The sequence below is a fragment of the Leptodactylus fuscus genome, chromosome 4 (assembly GCF_031893055.1).
Source record: "Leptodactylus fuscus isolate aLepFus1 chromosome 4, aLepFus1.hap2, whole genome shotgun sequence".
NCBI classification, from domain to species: Eukaryota; Metazoa; Chordata; class Amphibia; order Anura; family Leptodactylidae; genus Leptodactylus; species Leptodactylus fuscus.
The window spans coordinates 64,096,940-64,115,187 of NC_134268.1; the positions used below are offsets into that span (position 1 = coordinate 64,096,940).

Consider the following 18,248-nt stretch of genomic DNA (forward strand, 5'->3'; position numbering starts at 1 on the left):
CATTCCATGTCTACGTTGAATATTTCGGCCTTATGTTGGGTCTTGAACCCTTCTTTTTCCGTCTAGTTTTATATATGGTAGTTATGTGTGCGCATATTTATGTGCGGGCATATATATGGTAGTCGTATATGGTGGTTATGTGCGCGCATATATATGTGCGTGCATATTTATATGCTCGCATATTTATGTGCGCACATATATATGGTAGTTATATATATGGTATTTATGTGCGCGCATATTTATGTGCGCGCAAACTTATGGTAGTTATTTGCATATATATGGTAGTTATATATATAGTGGTTATGTGTGCGCATATTTATGTGCGTGCATAGTTATATGCGCGCATATTTATGTGCGTGCATATATATGGTAGTTATATATATGGTAGTTATGTGCGCGCATATTTATGCGCGCGCATATTTGTGTGCACGCATATTTATGTGCGCGCATATATATGGTAGTTATATATATGGTAATTTTGTGCGCGCATATTTATGTGCGCGCATATTTATGGTAGTTATGTGCGCGCATGTTTATGTGCACGCATATATATGGTAGTTATGTGCACGCATATTTATGTGCGTGCATATTTATGTGTGCGAATATATATGGTAGTAATATATATGGTAGTTATATATCGGTAGTTATGTGCGCGCATATTTATATGCACGCATATTTATGGTAGTTATGTGTGCGCACATTTATGTGCGTGCATATATATGGTAGTTTTATATATGGTAGTTATATATATGGTAGTTATGTGCGCGCATATTTATGGTAGTTATGTGCGCGCATATTTATGTGCGCACATATATATAGTAGTTATATATATAGTATTTATGTGCGTGCATATTTATGTGCGCGCATATATATGGTAGTTATATATATGGTATTTATGTGCGCGCATATTTATGTGCGCGCAAACTTATGGTAGTTATTTGCATATATATGGTAGTTATATATATAGTGGTTATGTGTGCGCATATTTATGTGCGTGCATAGTTATATGCGCGCATATTTATGTGCGTGCATATATATGGTAGTTATATATATGGTAGTTATGTGCGCGCATATTTATGCGCGCGCATATTTATGTGCGCGCATATTTGTGTGCACGCATATTTATGTGCGCGCATATATATGGTAGTTATATATATGGTAATTTTGTGCGCGCATATTTATGTGCGTGCATATTTATGGTAGTTATGTGCGCGCATGTTTATGTGCACGCATATATATGGTAGTTATGTGCACGCATATTTATGTGCGTGCATATTTATGTGTGCGAATATATATGGTAGTAATATATATGGTAGTTATATATCGGTAGTTATGTGCGCGCATATTTATATGCACGCATATTTATGGTAGTTATGTGTGCGCACATTTATGTGCGTGCATATATATGGTAGTTTTATATATGGTAGTTATATATATGGTAGTTATGTGCGCGCATATTTATGGTAGTTATGTGCGCGCATATTTATGTGCGCACATATATATAGTAGTTATATATATAGTATTTATGTGCGTGCATATTTATGTGCGCGCATATATATGGTAGTTATATATATGGTAGTTATGTGCGCGCATATTTATGTGCGTGCATATTTGTGTGCATGCATATTTATGTGCGCGCATATATATGGTAGTTATATATATGGTAGTTTTGTGCGCGCATATTTATGTGCGAGCATATTTATGGTAGTTATGTGCGCGCATGTTTATGTGCGCGCATATATATGGTAGTTATGTGCACGCATATTTATGTGCGTGCATATTTATGTGCGCGAATATATATGGTAGTAATATATATGGTAGTTATATATCGGTAGTTATGTGCGCGCATATTTATATGCGCGCATATTTATGGTAGTTATGTGTGCGCACATTTATGTGTGTGCATATATATGGTAGTTTTATATATGGTAGTTATATATATGGTAGTTATGTGCGCGCATATTTATGGTAGTTATGTGCGCGCATATTTATGTGCGCACATATATATGGTAGTTATATATATAGTATTTATGTGCGTGCATATTTATGTGCGCGCATATTTATTTGTGCGCGCATATATATGGTAGTTATATATATGGTAGTTATGTGCGCGCATATATATGGTAGTTATATACAGTATATGGTAGTTATGTGCGTGCATATTTATGTGCGCGCATATTTATGGTAGTTATGTGCACGCATATTTATGTGCGTGCATATATATGGTATATATGGACACTATTGGGGATAATACTGCGTGCAGGGGCCACTAATGCGCATATACAGGGTGGGGCGCATATATATGTGCACACACACATATATATGCACACACACATATGTATATATGCACGCACATCTATCTATCTATCTATCTATCTATCTATCTATATATACACACACAAACACATGCACATACATATGCGCACGCACACACACATATATGCACACACACATATACCGTATTTTTCGGACTATAAGACGCACTGGACTATAAGACGCACCTAGGTTTTAGAGGAGGAAAATAGGGGAAAAAAAATTTGAAGCAAAAACTGGTAAAATATTTAATATATGGGAGTTGTAGTTTTGCAACAGCTGCAAGGCCACATTGACAGGTGACCCTGCAGCTGTACGGGGACGCATAGAGTGTTTTTTTTTGCGGGGCCAGATGTACTTTTTAGTTATACCATTTTGGGGAATGTCTATTTCTTAGATCACCTTGTATTGAAAAAAAAACAGGAGGTGATTTAGAACTTTTATTTATTTCATATTTTTATTATATATTTTTAAAGCTTTTTTTTTTTACTATTTTATTCCCCCCCGGGGGCTTGAACCTGCGGTCACTTGATTGCAAGTCCCATAGACGGCAATACAAGTGTATTGCCGTCTATGGGACATTCTGTCTATTAGTATTAAGGCTGGTCATAGAGATCCGCCGCAATACTAATATAGCCGTGACAGGCCTGGGAGCCTCATTAGGCTCCCAGCTGTCACCCGAACAGGTCGGCTCCTGCGATATCGCTGCGCAGGAGCCGGCCTGCAACTTCAGAGGTACCGGCCCCGGGGGAGAAGGGGCCACCGATACTGACCCGGCATCCGCTGTACTAGAGAGGCGGATGCCGGCGAGGGATAGACACTGGCACAGGTGCCGGGGCCTGAGACATCGCTCCTCTGCCCTGCCTGAAGCCAGCGGCGGGGGACGGAGGAGCGGAATAGCATCGCCGCTGCTGGCTTCGTGCAGGGCAGAGGAGCGCAGCGATGTCTCAGGCCCTGGCGTCTATCCCTTGCCGGCTTCCGCCTCTCTATTACAGCGGATGCCAGGCGCCACATTCAGACTATAAGACGCACCCTTCTTTTCCCCAAAAATTTTTGGGGAAAAAAGTGCGTCTTATAGTCCGAAAAATACGGTATATGCACACAAAGTCCTGCATGTCTGACTTTGTGTCCAGTTAAAAAAAAAAAAAAAAAAAAATGGTTTCGCCACGGAGACCAGAAGACGCACACGGGCGGACACTTTGCAGACCCATTCAAATGAAAAGAAACTGCCAGTTTTCGTCTCCTGTCCAGTTTCTCGGGCAGAGGACGGAAACCTGCAAAGCAGAGAGCGGGCACAGGTGTGTACCCGCCCTAACATACATTCAGCACAGTTTACTATACAATTGTATAGTGAATACTGGATATTACCGGAAAACAGCGGCTTCACTCACAAAACTGCTGCCGATGTTACAAGCAGTGCGGCTTCTGAGTAATACAGCACTTATCTACTACATATAAGCAGTATACAGTACTACATTCACACCACACTGAATAATGGTCATGTCATCACATGGCAGCCTTACATTCAATGAGGGGATTCACATATCCGGGTCACAGACTGTCAAACAATACAACATGTTCTCTTTCCTCACAGATCTCTTCATACACTGACTATATACTATCTTATACCATCTGACACCTCCTAAGTACAGTATATGATACATGGATACAGTGTGAGACAGCTAAATACTATCACTGGAAAGGACCTCACCGGTATGAAACCTTGTAAGTACATGAAAGATGGAAAAGGTCCTTACAGAGTATAGTAAATGGTCAGTTCACTGTGAGACGGCTAAATACTATCGCTGGAAAGGACCTCACCGGTATGAAACCTTGTAACTCAGTCACACTTTTTGCCGAAAATGTTTTTTTTCCATCTGTTATTGATTTCAAACAATTGTTGGAATAATAAAGATAATGTGTCATATCTAAAAATTTTTACGATTTAATCTTGTCCCTTTATTGTGAGATTTACAAACATTACTGAAGCCGGAGCCCAGTTATTATAAAGGTCCTTACAGAGAGCGGGGTTTAGCCAATTCACTGTGAATACTATAAGAGTTCAGGACCGACCAATAGGGGCAAAAACGGTCCCTACAAATGATGGAAATAGACGGCTCACATAGAGTTGGCTAAATACCATCACTGGTGAGGACCTGGCTGTATATATATATATATATATATATATATATATATATATATATATATATATCGGTGCCACAGGGCCCGGGCCATTAGGGGGCCCGGTGACAGCCACTACCGCTGCGTTTTTTTTTAAATAGGCAGTTACGGGCCCTATTCACTTGCCGATCCTGGCTGGGCCGGGATCGGCAAGTGACACCGCGGGCCCCACAGATACTATCATTATACTCGGGGGTCTTTGCAGACCCCCGAGTATAATGTTCGGCGGACCGGGAGAGGTAAGGGAACATAAAAAACTGTTACTTACCTCTCCACGATCCTGCCAGGCCTCCGTCCTACTTTGTCTGACGTCACATAAACCCGGCATGCTTCCCGGGTCATGTGACGTCCGACGTCATTAAAGAAGGACGTGAGCGGCGACCGACAGCATAGGAGGCGGGGAACAGGTAAGCAACAGTGTTTTTTTTAAATGTTTTTATTCCCCTGGGTCTCCGATTACTATACTCTGGGGTCTGAAAAGACCCCAGAGTATTATAATTGTTTATGGGTGTCCACAGAGGGACATAATAGTATGTGCAGGGGACACTATTGGGGATAATACTGTGTGCAGGGGCCACTATTGGGGTTAATACTCTGTGCAGGGGACACTGTTGGGGATAATACTGTGTACAGTGGCCACTAAGGGACATAATACTATGTGCAGGGGACACTATGGGGGATAATACTGTTTGCAGGGGACACTATGGGGGATGATACTGTGTGCAGGAGCCAGTAAGGGACATAATACTGTGTGCAGGGGCCACTAAGGGACATAATTCTGTGTGCAGGGCTTATTAAGGGACATAACAGAGTGCGGAGGAGGGGGTCGGTCGAGGTCTTCGGCGTTAGTTGGGATGGGGGGGGGGGGCATGTCAAAAGTTCGCCACGGGGCCCGCCATTCCTAGTTACGCCACTGATACTATCACTGGTGAGGACCTGGTCCCTCTGGAGTACGGGATTTAGCCAATTCACCGTGAGCTGGTAAATACTATCTCAGTTAAGGACCTGACCACTAGGGGGCAAAAAGGTCCTTACCAGTAATGGGAAATAGACAGCTCGCACTGAGCTGGCTAAATACTAGACGCCGTAAGGACCATACCCTGTCCCCATACACAGGACTGCTCCTGTGTATGGGGACAGGGTATGATAGGACCAGGTCCTTACTGCGTCTAGTATTTAGTCACAACCGTTGTCTCTCTAGGAGCCAAGAACTCTTCCTGTCCGATAACAACGCAATGACGACATCACTGTGCGACAGTTTCACTGCCAATGACGTCACGTTCTCGCAGGATCCGCCCATTGCCTTGGCGAGACTGCGCTGCTGGATATTCCGGGAGCGCGCTCTCAACTGCCCTGGTGACAGGCACGGAAGTCACGTGACTTAGCTGAGACCGGCTGACGGGAGAGGGCGGAGAAGGCAGTGCTGTACCGGACGCAAACGACACCACGTCCCCAGTGTACGGAGCAGCCGGCGCCCTGATCCGCAGTACTAGTGTCAGTGTCTGCGGAGGAGGCCGGCCCCGGGATGGCGCAGTGCCTGCTCTCCGTACATGAGTTCCTCCAGGACTCCTTCATCCCGCAGGTGGCGGCCCTGTGTAGCGATGAGGCCGAGAAACTCGCACGGAAAAACCAGTTGTCCTTCTGCGAGCTCGTCCGGCCCTTCTGCCGACTCAGCACTGAGGGTGAGTGTGGAGTACATGGCCTCATCACTGGCAGCTCCTATCTATAGGGGAAGAGTATGATGGGAGTTGTCCTCCCTGCATGGCCTCATCACTGACTGCTCCTATGTATAGGGGAAGAGTATGATAGGAGTTGTCCTCCCTGCATGGCCTCATCACTGACTGCTCCTATGTTTGGGGGAAGAGTATGATGGGAGTTGTCCTCCCTGCATGGCCTCATCTCTACCAGCTCCTATCTATAGGGGAAGAGTATGATGGGAGTTGTCCTCCCTGCTTGGCCTCATCACTGACTGCTCCTATGTATAGGGGAAGAGTATGATAGGAGTTGTCCTCCCTGCATGGCCTCATCACTGACTGCTCCTATCTATGGGGACAGGGTATGTTAGGAGTTGTCCTCCCTGCATGGCCTCATCACTGACTGCTCCTGTGTATGGGGACAGGGTATGATAGGAGTTGTCCTCCCTGCATGGCCTCATCACTGACTGCTCCTATGTATGGGGACAGGGTATGATAGGAGTTGTCCTCCCTGCATGGCCTCATCACTGACTGCTCCTGTGTATGGGGACAGGGTATGATAGGAGTTGTCCTCCCTGCTTGGCCTCATCACTGACTGCTCCTGTGTATGGGGACAGGGTATGATAGGAGTTGTCCTCCCTGCATGGCCTCATCACTGACTGCTCCTGTGTATGGGGACAGGGTATGATAGGAGTTGTCCTCCCTGCATGGCCTCATCACTGACTGCTCCTGTGTATGGGGACAGGGTATGATAGGAGTTGTCCTCCCTGCATGGCCTCATCACTGACTGCTCCTGTGTATGGGGACAGGGTATGTTAGGAGTTGTCCTCCCTGCTTGGCCTCATCACTGACTGCTCCTGTGTATGGGGACAGGGTATGTTAGGAGTTGTCCTCCCTGCATGGCCTCATCACTGACTGCTCCTATGTATGGGGACAGGGTATGTTAGGAGTTGTCCTCCCTGCATGGCCTCATCACTGACAGCGCCTATGTATGGGGACAGGGTATGATGGGAGTTGTCCTCCCTACACAGGTTCATCACTGACTGCTCCTATCTATAGGGACAGTGTATGTTAGGAGTTGTCCTCTCTGCTTGGCCTCATCACTGACTGCTCCTATGTATGGGGACAGGGTATGATGGGAGTTGTCCTCCCTGCATGGCCTCATCACTGACTGCTCCTATCTGTAGGGGAAGAGTATGATAGGAGTTGTCCTCCCTGCATGGCCTCATCACTGACTGCTCCTATCTATAGGGGAAGAGTATGATAGGAGTTGTCCTCCCTGCATGGCCTCATCACTGACTGCTCCTATCTATAGGGGAAGAGTATGATAGGAGTTGTCCTCCCTGCATGGCCTCATCACTGACTGCTCCTATCTATAGGGGAAGAGTATGATAGGAGTTGTCCTCCCTGCATGGCCTCATCACTGACTGCTCCTATCTATAGGGGAAGAGTATGATAGGAGTTGTCCTCCCTGCGTGGCCTCATCACTGACTGCTCCTATCTATAGGGGAAGAGTATGATAGGAGTTGTCCTCCCTGCTTGGCCTCATCACTGGCAGCTCCTATGTATGGGGACAGGGTATGATGAGAGTTGTCCTCCCTACACAGGTTCATCACTGACTGCTCCTATCTATGGGGACAGGGTATGTTAGTTGTCCTCCTTGCTTGGCCTCATCACTGGCAGCGCCTATGTATGGGGTCAGGGTATGATGGGAGTTGTCCTCCTTGTTTGGCCTCATCACTGGCAGCTCCTATGTATGGGGACAGGGTATGATGGGAGTTGTCCTCCTTGTTTGGCCTCATCACTGACTGCTCCTATCTATGGGGACAGGGTATGATGGGAGTTGTCCTCCTTGCTTGGCCTCATCACTGGCAGCTCCTATGTATGGGGACAGGGTATGATGGGAGTTGTCCTCCTTGCTTGGCCTCATCACTGACTGCTCCTATCCAAGGGGGCTTTGCCACCGGTCTGACTGTTGGTTTGCTAGTGCATATGGTTGGCTGCTGTAGTACCAGTTTGGGTGCACCATCCCCCTAGCCTGGCACAACTGACTGCAGTGGCCTCTTACTTGTCCATGTTGTAAAGTACAGCAGCCCTTTGGTGTGTTGGTTTGCCATGTCTGCCTAGTACAATCACATGGCAAAACAATGTTTGTATGTACTGATTTTATTAGAGGGCTTAAAACTGTGTCAAATGTGCCTCAGCTGAGTGTAGCAGTCCTGTCACTTGTCCATCTGCTATAATTATGTGGCTTTCCAAAATTTTCAAAATAAAAACATCCTCTCAAGTGCAAAAAAATTAAAAACTTTAGGACATGTCATAAAATAATAGAACAACCTGTTCGAGTCCCCCAGAAACAACATCTGCAAGGAGTTTGTATGTTCTCCCCATGTTGGTGTGGATTTCCTCCCATTCTACATAGACATACTGATAGGGGAAAAAAAAGTACATTGTGATCCCTATATGGGGCTCACAATCTACATTAAAAAAAACCTATACTCGCTCAATAACTTTCCAGCGACTCTTGTGCTGTATCTCTGGAGGTCCTCGCCAGTCTTTGTTGATTTTCCTGCAGTGGTGACGTGCTGAAAAATCACATGACCTCTGCAACCAATCATTGACCTTGGTGGTCTTGTGCCGTACACGCCCGGTGATTGGCTGCAGCGGTCAGGTGGGTGTATAGTTTGTCATCACTGTGGAAAAAATTGAGAAAGCCCAAAAGGGATAACTGTAGTGGTTTCTGATTTATTGGGTGATTATTTGTCTTTGTTATTTTAAGCCATTTCTTTATCATGGAGAAAAATTGTCTTATCTTACCAACCCTCATTAATCATTGGGTCGATATGTCATGTTGCTGTTTACTTTTTAGATCAGTTTTTGACTTCCTTCTTTCTAGTCATTGAAGAAGAATCTCTATTGAAGTGGTTGTCCAAGCTAAAATCTTTTTTTATTTAATTTTTTAAAATTAGATCAGGGGAGGTGAGAAAAAAAAAAAGACTCACCTGTCCCTGCTGCTCCGGTGCCTACCAGGCTGGTCCGGTGCTGCTGGTCCATTGTTGCCTTCCCCACTGCACATGACCGCTGAGGCCAATCAGTGGCCTTAGCAAAGGGTATGGGACGTCACTACTAGTGATTTCCCATGTCCCTTCCTAAGGCTGCTGATTGACCTCAACGGTCACATGACCGCTGATGTCAATCAGTAGCTTCCTCAGAAGGGACACTGGGCATCACAGCCAGCCAGAAATTTCAATGCAACACAACAGTGGGAGGTCACCAGAGTACTGGGGACACGTGAGTATGTTGGGTTTTTTCATCACCCCCATCCTTATTAAAAATGAAAATTTAACCTTAACGTTCAGATTATATAACTATGCCCTAGTCATGTAAGGCTTCATTCACATCTGCATCGGTAATCCATTCGGGGGCGTCTGCATGGGGACCACCCCCCCCCCACCACCACCACCCCCTGTCCCCGAACGGACTACCGGATGCATTTGGAAGCGGTGTGCAGTGAAAGCACACGGACCTCATAGACCTATAATGGGGTCCATGTGCTTTCCGCCAGATCTCCACAGGGAACATGCGGACAGGAAAGTAGATTGTGAAGCACTTTCCTGTCCGCAATCTACTTTCCTGTCCGCATGACCCGTGGGGTCCGTGTGCTTTCACTACACAGCGCTTGCAAATTCACTCAGTAGTCTGTTCGGGGGGTCCCCTTGTGGACTCACCGAATGGATTAGCAAACGCAGATGTGAACCAAGGGTAACAATTACATATCTGGATGCCAGAGCTATAACGGGCTGCATGCACACTTGTGCTTGGTGTGATATCCTCCCTTCTATTCTTAAAGGGTTTTCAGAGAATTAAATATTGATGACCTATCCATAGGATTGCTCACCAAAATCTGTTTGTTGGGGTCTGACACCCAGAACACCCACAAATCAGCTGGGGAAGGCTGTTCATTTATCATGTGACTTATTCGCTGTGCAGTTTCATTCAAGTGAATGGGTCTGAGTTTCAATATCAAGCACAGGCCCTATACAATGGGTATTGTGCTTGGTATTCAGTGAGGAGGTCACAGTGCTCACCTGAACAGCTGATCTGTGGGTATCCCGGCTCTTAAACCACCACTAATGAACTCTTGATGAACTACCCTAAGGATATGTAATCCTCGGAAAAACACTTTAATTATCAAAAATAGATCAGAACAATCCTCGAGGGAGAAGACTTAAAATTGTGAGAATTTCCTCTTTAAGTTTCCTTTTACACAGTGTGCTGGGTTCTGTTAGGCCTGGTTCACATCTGTATTCGGTATTCTGATTGGGGAGTCCGCTTGGGGACACCCGAACGGAATACCGAAAGCATTAAGAAGCTGTTAGCTAAGAAACCACACGGACCCCATAGCCGATAATGGGATCTGTGTGTTTTCTGCATGAATCATGTCTGATCTTTGGGAGACCACCATCTACTCTGAGACTGAGGTTTGCAGGTAAGTACAGTACAACTCCTTCCCAGTGTTCAGAAAGTGTTTGCATATAGTAAATCACTTTAATGTGAACGTGTCACTAAGTTTGGGGACCACTGAACCACCAGCATGTTCATATTCTAGCTGGGATTTAGGGTCCTGTCCGTCATTCCATTCTACGTTTAATATCTTTTAACTTGCCAGAGATGAGCCTGGGCATCGCCAGTGGTGGCAGCTCATGTACCTTGCACAACTGAAGCAGAGGGACAGTACACCCTCTTACAATGTACATGGAAGTGATGTGTGCTGTCCCAGGCTTCAGCAGTGTAACACTAGTTAATAAGCATGGAAATGGACTGATAGATCGGACCCAATAATATGATGAGTTATTAAATCTCAGCAATTACATATATTCCTATGGCTGACACACAAAAACTAGTTCTGGGTTTATTTTATTAAATTTTTTTTAACAGAGGAATGGAACAAAATATTTCTAAGGAAAGACTTTCCAGAATTGTTTTAATTATGGGGAATACAACAAATACAATACAATAACAAAGACTCCACATTGCAGAATTGTAGCATTTTGCTTTTTTTTTTTTTTTTTTTTTTTTTTTGCAGATTTTGCTGCGGTTTTTTAGCCAAAGTCAAGAGTGGCTACAAAAGGAATGGAAAATATAAAGCACTTGGATCTTCCCTTCTATTAAATCCATTCCTGACTTTGGCTCAAAAAAGCTGCTACCAAATGAGCAGCAAAAAAAAAAAAAAAAGCACTGCATTTCCACAACGTGGGGCCTTGGCCTAAATTAGACATATCAGAAAAAGTAACAGGTCCTCTTTTTGCCGTGTCTTATGTTCCTCTCCTTTCTGAACACTGAGACACTGAAGTATCAAGTCACAACTCATTGGGATGCCATAAATGTGTTCTCTATAGTGAAATGCAAGAGCAAAGTTTAGTTTATGGGTGTTTTTTCCATCTTTAATACATAGTAAATGTTAGGTAGGCGAGGGTCCCAGCATAGCGCCATGCTTCATAACTCTATGGGGAGATACAGAGACCCCTCAATTTTCGTTTACCACCTCTTTTATAGGCCACACGGAATAGCTACGTTATTAGAGACACCCATGTAGTTGTGTGTTGGATATTCAGAACCGCAGCAATGTTTTCTGGCATGCACAGATATCATTCACAGATATGATAGGACCCAGGGTGTGCCAAGAAAACATTCCACCAGAGAGGAAGGAGTCTTCAGTATATACTTATCCTCCCGTCAGCATGTTCAGTGTGGCGCAACAGAATTCTAGGTTCATCTGACCAGGTGATATATTGTCACTGCTTGGTGATGCAATTTTTGTGTTCTTTGCCCACTTAAGTCTTCCTTTTCTGTTTGCCTTAGATAGCAATGACACACTAGATGTTACTTGTGCTAAGGAGCAGAGAGTTGTGCATTTTGACATCTTGCACTACCTCTTTATCAGAATGATTCTTACGTCCTCCTCTGCCCCTTTAGCTGATGAGTTGTTTATGTGTGAGATGTGGTTTTATCTCCTTGAAGAAAGTTACCATCTGATTATTATTCTGAGATTTGTTTCAATTAAACTACCTGTAAGGAGATGTCCTACTGCTGGCAGTGACTGTTGATTCGTGAAAAACCTACTCACATGCGGCACGTCAGGATCACGTGTGTAGTCTCTATACAGAGAAGCTCTAGTTGTTATAGGGCAATTGTCTCTAATAAACTGACTATCCAGTGTATAATGGAGTATGCCACAGGTAGGGCTGATAACTGTTACCAAACCTCAACCAGGATAACCGACGTGATTTTGTTCATATCTGTTATGTTTGGCCTGCAGTTTAGAACCAAAACTATTATATTCTGGGGTCGCTTTAGATGACTCATCTCTCCTGGGCTCCAGCACAATATCCTGCTGTCTTTGGGTCTGATCATTTAAGTTTGATCATCTTCCCTGGGCCTCTGCTAATTATTCTCTGGCGGTCTGACGGGACCGATAGAAATTGCCGAGTGAACACCTAACACATGCTCATAATGTAAAGGGGTTTAAAAGGGACATGACCTAAATAATCGCCATTAATCATAAGTAAAATTCCTGATTAATTGTGATTTTGATTTTGGATCATAACTGCCCAGCCCTAGTCACAAACATGACAGACTAAGGTTCTCTGTTCTCATTAATCACGGAGGACCCAGCCCTATGGATAGGTATTAATGCTCCAAAAGGGAAACTCCTTTTAGGCCAGAACACATGTGGCACACTTGAGCCTTGGGCACAGCTTCTGCCTGTCAGGCCTTTTGATGTCACATTTATTGGTCTGTTCGCAGCTTAGTCCCATTCGATTGAATACGAAGCATATCTGCTATACAAATGTACTTCTGTGTGCTTGGTAAGTACGGTACTTAAGAGGATGCAGCGCTCACCGGAACGCTGCGACTTCTTCAAACAGCTAATGAGTTGGGGGCTCAGATGTTGAACTTCTGCCCATCTTCAATTGATAAGCTATCCTAAGGATCAGTCATCAATTATTTACCCTGGAAAACCCCTTTGAACAAATCCCATCCATCTACTGCAGAAAGAAACTGCATGGTAGTTATTTTTGGGTGTTTGCTGTTTTTCAACCTTTTGCAAAAGCTGGGTCAGTGACAATGAGCTGACTTAGGCTGTTTTTTCTCTCAAGGCGAGTTCACTGGAGGATGTCCGCACTGCCTGTGTGGCCTTAGTCTGAGGATCCATTCGCACGGAGGAAAATGGTGTGGAATTTCAGTGCTGAAAAACAGGCCTCCCATTGACTTCCATGGGTTCTGCTAGCTTTTTTTTTCCACTAGTGGAATTTTCCGCTAGTGGAAAATAAAAAGCTAGCATAACCCATTGAAATCAATGGGAGGCCTTTTGTTTTTCAGCGCCAAATACAGCACCATTTTCCTCCGTTTGAATGCACCCTCAATGAGTTTTTAAGTATTGACAACCCTTCCTTGGAACAAATTGTCTGTTTTGTGACTCTACACCTGGGACCCCACATATCAGATGGTTGGAGTGGCAGAGGTGCTTTGGTGAGCGCCACCTCTGCTTCACATTCTAGTATTGTCATGTGGCCTATGTTCATCTCAGCCTCAATAAAGTGAATGGGGCTAAGTGGCAATACCAAGCACAACCATTATACAATATACAGCACTGTACTTGAGTAGCAATTTTCCTTACCAATCTGTTATAGATGACCTATCTTAAGGCTAAGTTTAGTTTTAAAATGACTGAGCCCATTATAGTAAGTGGGGTTTTTGAGGCTATTTTAGTGGTCAGTTTCTATGTTGTACTGGTCCTCTGGTGCTAATATGAACCTAGCTTAAGGATGCACCATCAATATGTTAGTCTTGGAATACTCTTTCAATTATGGTATATCTCTGAAATTGGAGACACAGTAGGATATATATATGTAGGAGCAATAACACAAGAAAGGTGAAGGTCTTTGTAAAAATCTACAAATTAAAAGCTTTCTTCTAGAAATGCCACCACACCTGTCCATGAATTTTGGCTGATATTGCAGCTCAGCTTTGAATGGGGCTAAGCACAAATATGTGTAAACTTTGGACAGGTGGGGTGGTGTTTTTGGAAGAAGCAGCATGTTTTTCTATTCCTGTCCAACGAACACCACTTATCCCCTATGCATTATCTGTGAGCAGATAAGTGGTTATTGAGCCCTGTACTCTGTGCTGTCTTCTGCTGTCCTATGCACATTGTGATGGGCGATACTGACCACCCTTTTAGGCTAAGGCCCCGTTTTGCGGAAACGCAGCTTCTTTTATTGCAGATTTTGCTGCGTTTTTTTGAGCCAAACCTAGGAGTGGCTGCAAAAGCAATGGGAAATATATAAGAAGCTCTTTTACTTCTCCCTTCTGCTCAGCCCATTGCTGACTTTGGCTCAAAAAACCGCAACAAAATCTGCAACAACAAAAAAAGCTGCGTTTTCACAACGTGGGTCCTCAGCCTTAATTGATTTTTTTATTTTAGCCCCTTCAGTTTGTGCTGAACAGGTAAATTGCAAAATAAGTTGTACTTTTCTTTCAACTCCCCCTCTGGTTTTGTGCTGGTGTTTCCCTGGTCCTCCTACTTGGCCCCTGCGATGTGGCCACAGTGGTGACATCACAGAGGTTGATATGATGTAATGTAATTGATGGTGCCAGGTAAACAACTACAAAACTACCGTACTTAGATTGACATTTACCAACGTCAAATAGTGTGAAATTCACTGACTTTCAATCTTTTCTTCCCCAAGTTCACATGCGGGATCCCAACAACCAACTCCATGTGATTAAAAACTTGAAGATCGCAGTTAACAACATTGTGACTCAGCCGCCATTGCAAGCAGCCATTCGTAAACTTCTGAATGACGTTGTTGCCTCCAATCAACCTGCCGAAGGTTTAGTTCCAAACGTAATTACGGCCGGAGATTATGACCTGAATATCAGTGGTAAGCGCTCAACTGCTTTCTTTTCCAGGAGAAAAATGTCATCCTCTGTAATGTACTGGCCATGTATCTTCATGGTCACCAGAACCCAGCCCTGTAGATAGATAGCAACGGAGGCAGATTGAGGAGACCCCAACCTATCTATCTTTACTTTACCATAAGTGTCTTCTTTGAGTTCTTCTCTTCTGTTTTGTTTAGTTTGTGTAGTCCGTGGTATTTTATTGCACCCTGTGATATTGACTTCTCATCAAAACTCACAAGGACTTTCAAACCCCATCTTAGACTATGTTTTCATCACTTATTTATTTTTTATATATGATTGATATCCAAAACTGTATAGAAAAATATACATGTGTTGTGAATAAGGCAACTCTATTAACTGTCATTGAGTGGCTAATCGGGCCTTAGGTCATTCAGCCTAAGGTGTGGTTCACATCTGTGCACGGGTTTCTGTTCATGGAGTCCACTTGGGCCCCCCCCCCCCGAACGGAAACCTAATCCGCATAAAAGCGGTTACCTTAGGAAACCCGCGGACTCCATAGACTATAATAGGGTCCGTGTGGTTTCCACATGAAGAATGCGGAGAGAAAAGTGCTGCTTGCAGAACCTTTCTCGAGGCATTTTTCATGCGGTAGGGGAATGGAATGGCCCGAACGCAGATGTGATCTAGGCCTAAGTGCCTCATTCATAAACCCTTGAGGTATTGGTAAATCTTCAGAATTTGTATAGGTAATAGCTTTGGTATGAGCAGTTTTCGGCATACACATGGCAGATAGTGGATATAAGGTCAGATCTTCCTGTAATCTTGTGATGTGCTAGTGGAAGGCCTGAAGTCTTTGTATTAATATTCTTGCCAATTGCAACAAGTCATTATTGGTCCATGCAGATTTTTATGAAGAATAAACCTTTTCATTTATTAAATGAACACTAAAGTACAGAAATTAATATCCCAGCACCTCTTCCCGTAGTCCTGTTTTTTCTTGGATTTCAGTTTAAAGAGGACCTTTCCCCATTTGGGGCACATGCGGTTTAATACACCGCTAGAAAGCAGACAGTGCACTGAATTCAGCGGTGAGGAACGCCCCCCTCCTCTCCTGATAGTACTCGTCTATGGACGAATATTAGAGGGGCGTTACTCACCGCTCAGCGTCATGGCTGGGCAGTAAGGAACGCCCCCTCTCACATTACAGAGCAATAGATGCTACTGTGAGGAAGGACGTTCCTGACGTTCCACAGCTTTTTGTGCCAGGTGACCCCTGCAACCAATGACAGGCCTCAATGGTTCCCTCTTCAAAAATGACATATGACTGGTGTGATGTGCCATCTGTGAAGAGGCCACCATTGAGGCCTGTGAGGGTTGCAGTGGTCCCCTCGCACAAACTGGACAAAAATAGTTCAGTCATGCTGTATGTATTTAGCTAGTGGTTGGCCAATATCAGTATAGGCCAAAAGTGGCTGGTCAACCCACCTGAATGGGCAGTTTAGTAGTTAATGTTAATGGTGGGATCATTTGATAGGACTGTATAAAATGTATGACTGAAATTAGGTAGGTAGGTAGGTCTTTATTTTTTATGTTATATTTGCATGTTTACCTTTCCTAAAGTAAATTGACTGATTGAAAAATGTGTTGGGATTGCTGGACTGATTCCTGCTCTGTATAGTGTGATATGTAGAGTTCATGTGTCTATTTAGCAATAACTGGAATTGGATCCCACAGACGCAACATTTAGACCTCCAGCAGTTTGTTGGTGCCGTCACATGGATGCATTAAAGTCAATTCATGTAAAGGCACCTATCAAAATATAGGACGTCCTTTTCCCCTTTTTCATGGATCCCACAATACACTCAAATCTATAAGGGATCCAGGAAAATTTGTGCCCCACGGATGCCAACTTTGCATATTTTAGTATGGTGCAGTGATTTCATTCTAGAGGAGCCACAGTCAGGCCAGGAAGCATGGCATTAATAAATCCGGAGGTAGGTGTAGAATATGAAGAATAAAATACAATATGAAGAATACTAAGAATTGTATACATTCCTTATGTTATATTTGATAAGAGAGGAAAAAAATCTATCTTAAGTGATATAAAATTGTGGGACTTTATATTTGACCAGTATCAGATTAGTGGGCGGCCGACTTCCTACACCCGTATCCTGATCAGCTGTCTAAATGGACCATGGTGTTCGGTCCTTCTTTTTACTAGGTGCAGCTCCAATTTTTGCACAGTAGCTGCTCCTGGTGCTGTTCCTAGCTCAGTCCCTCTCTCTGGGGGATCTGGTTCACATCTGCGTTTGGTATTCATTTCGGGTAATCTGCTTGAGGACTCCCCCCGAATGGAATACCAAACGCATTAAAAATCGGTTTGCAAAGAAAGCACATGGACCCCATAGACTAAAATGAGGTCAGTGTGGTTTCCAGGTGGTGTCCACTCGAATTATGCGGAGAGAAAGGTACTGCTTGCAGTACTTTTCTCTGCACATGATTCTTGCGGACACTGAACGAAAACTACATGGACCCCATTATAGTCTATGGGGTTCATATGTTTTGGGGATTTTTGCTACTCACCTTTTAATGCGTTTGGTATTCTGTTTGGGGGAGTCTTCAATTGGACTTCCTGAACGCAGATGTGAACTGGGCCTGAGCTGCAGTACCAGATATGGCTGCTGTGAAGTGGGTGTTAGACCATCAGTTGTAAATGAGTAAAACAAAATGTGTAATAAGGTTTTTTTTTTTTTTGTATCATCTGTGCTGTGTACACCTTTGTCTTCACATTGTATAGGTCTTATGCATGCAGCCAGCAATGTTGTGCGTGTGTTGTCTGTGTCTTCTGAAATAAGTTATGTTCTCTATGCTGAACCTTGTTTGCAGCGGAATTAATTTTGGTTTGCTTTTACGTGTAACCTTTGTTCCCATTTATCGTGTCATACCGTGCTTAACGCTTGTGTATTTTCTTTGCACACCATTTGGATTTGGTAAGTCTGCAGGTTTAGAATAGCGCATATTGAGAAGCTAAAGCATATTAAAGGATTGTTCACTTGTAGAAACTTTCCCATGACAAAGGGCAAGGGAAGTTTGTGTTTCCAGTGTTTAGTGCATTTGCAAACTAGGCCATGC

The 18,248-nt window shown here is 43.9% G+C and overlaps 1 protein-coding gene across 5 annotated transcripts in view; it reads left to right on the plus strand.

The window, feature by feature from the left end:
* The first annotated feature begins 5,794 nt into the window (after nt 1-5,794).
* Nucleotides 5,795-18,248, plus strand: part of TRAPPC8 (trafficking protein particle complex subunit 8) — a 57,912-nt gene continuing 45,458 nt past the window's right edge. For 4 of the 5 annotated variants that reach the window (XM_075270577.1, XM_075270578.1, XM_075270579.1 and 1 more), the window contains exons 1-2: nt 5,795-6,176; nt 14,942-15,136. In XM_075270577.1, coding sequence (XP_075126678.1) covers nt 6,020-6,176; nt 14,942-15,136 — 352 coding nt within the window. In that variant the 5' untranslated portion in view covers nt 5,795-6,019. Of the gene's footprint in view, nt 6,177-14,941; nt 15,137-17,899; nt 18,107-18,248 lie in introns of those variants that run through there. The other variant, XM_075270581.1, reaches the window with a different exon arrangement.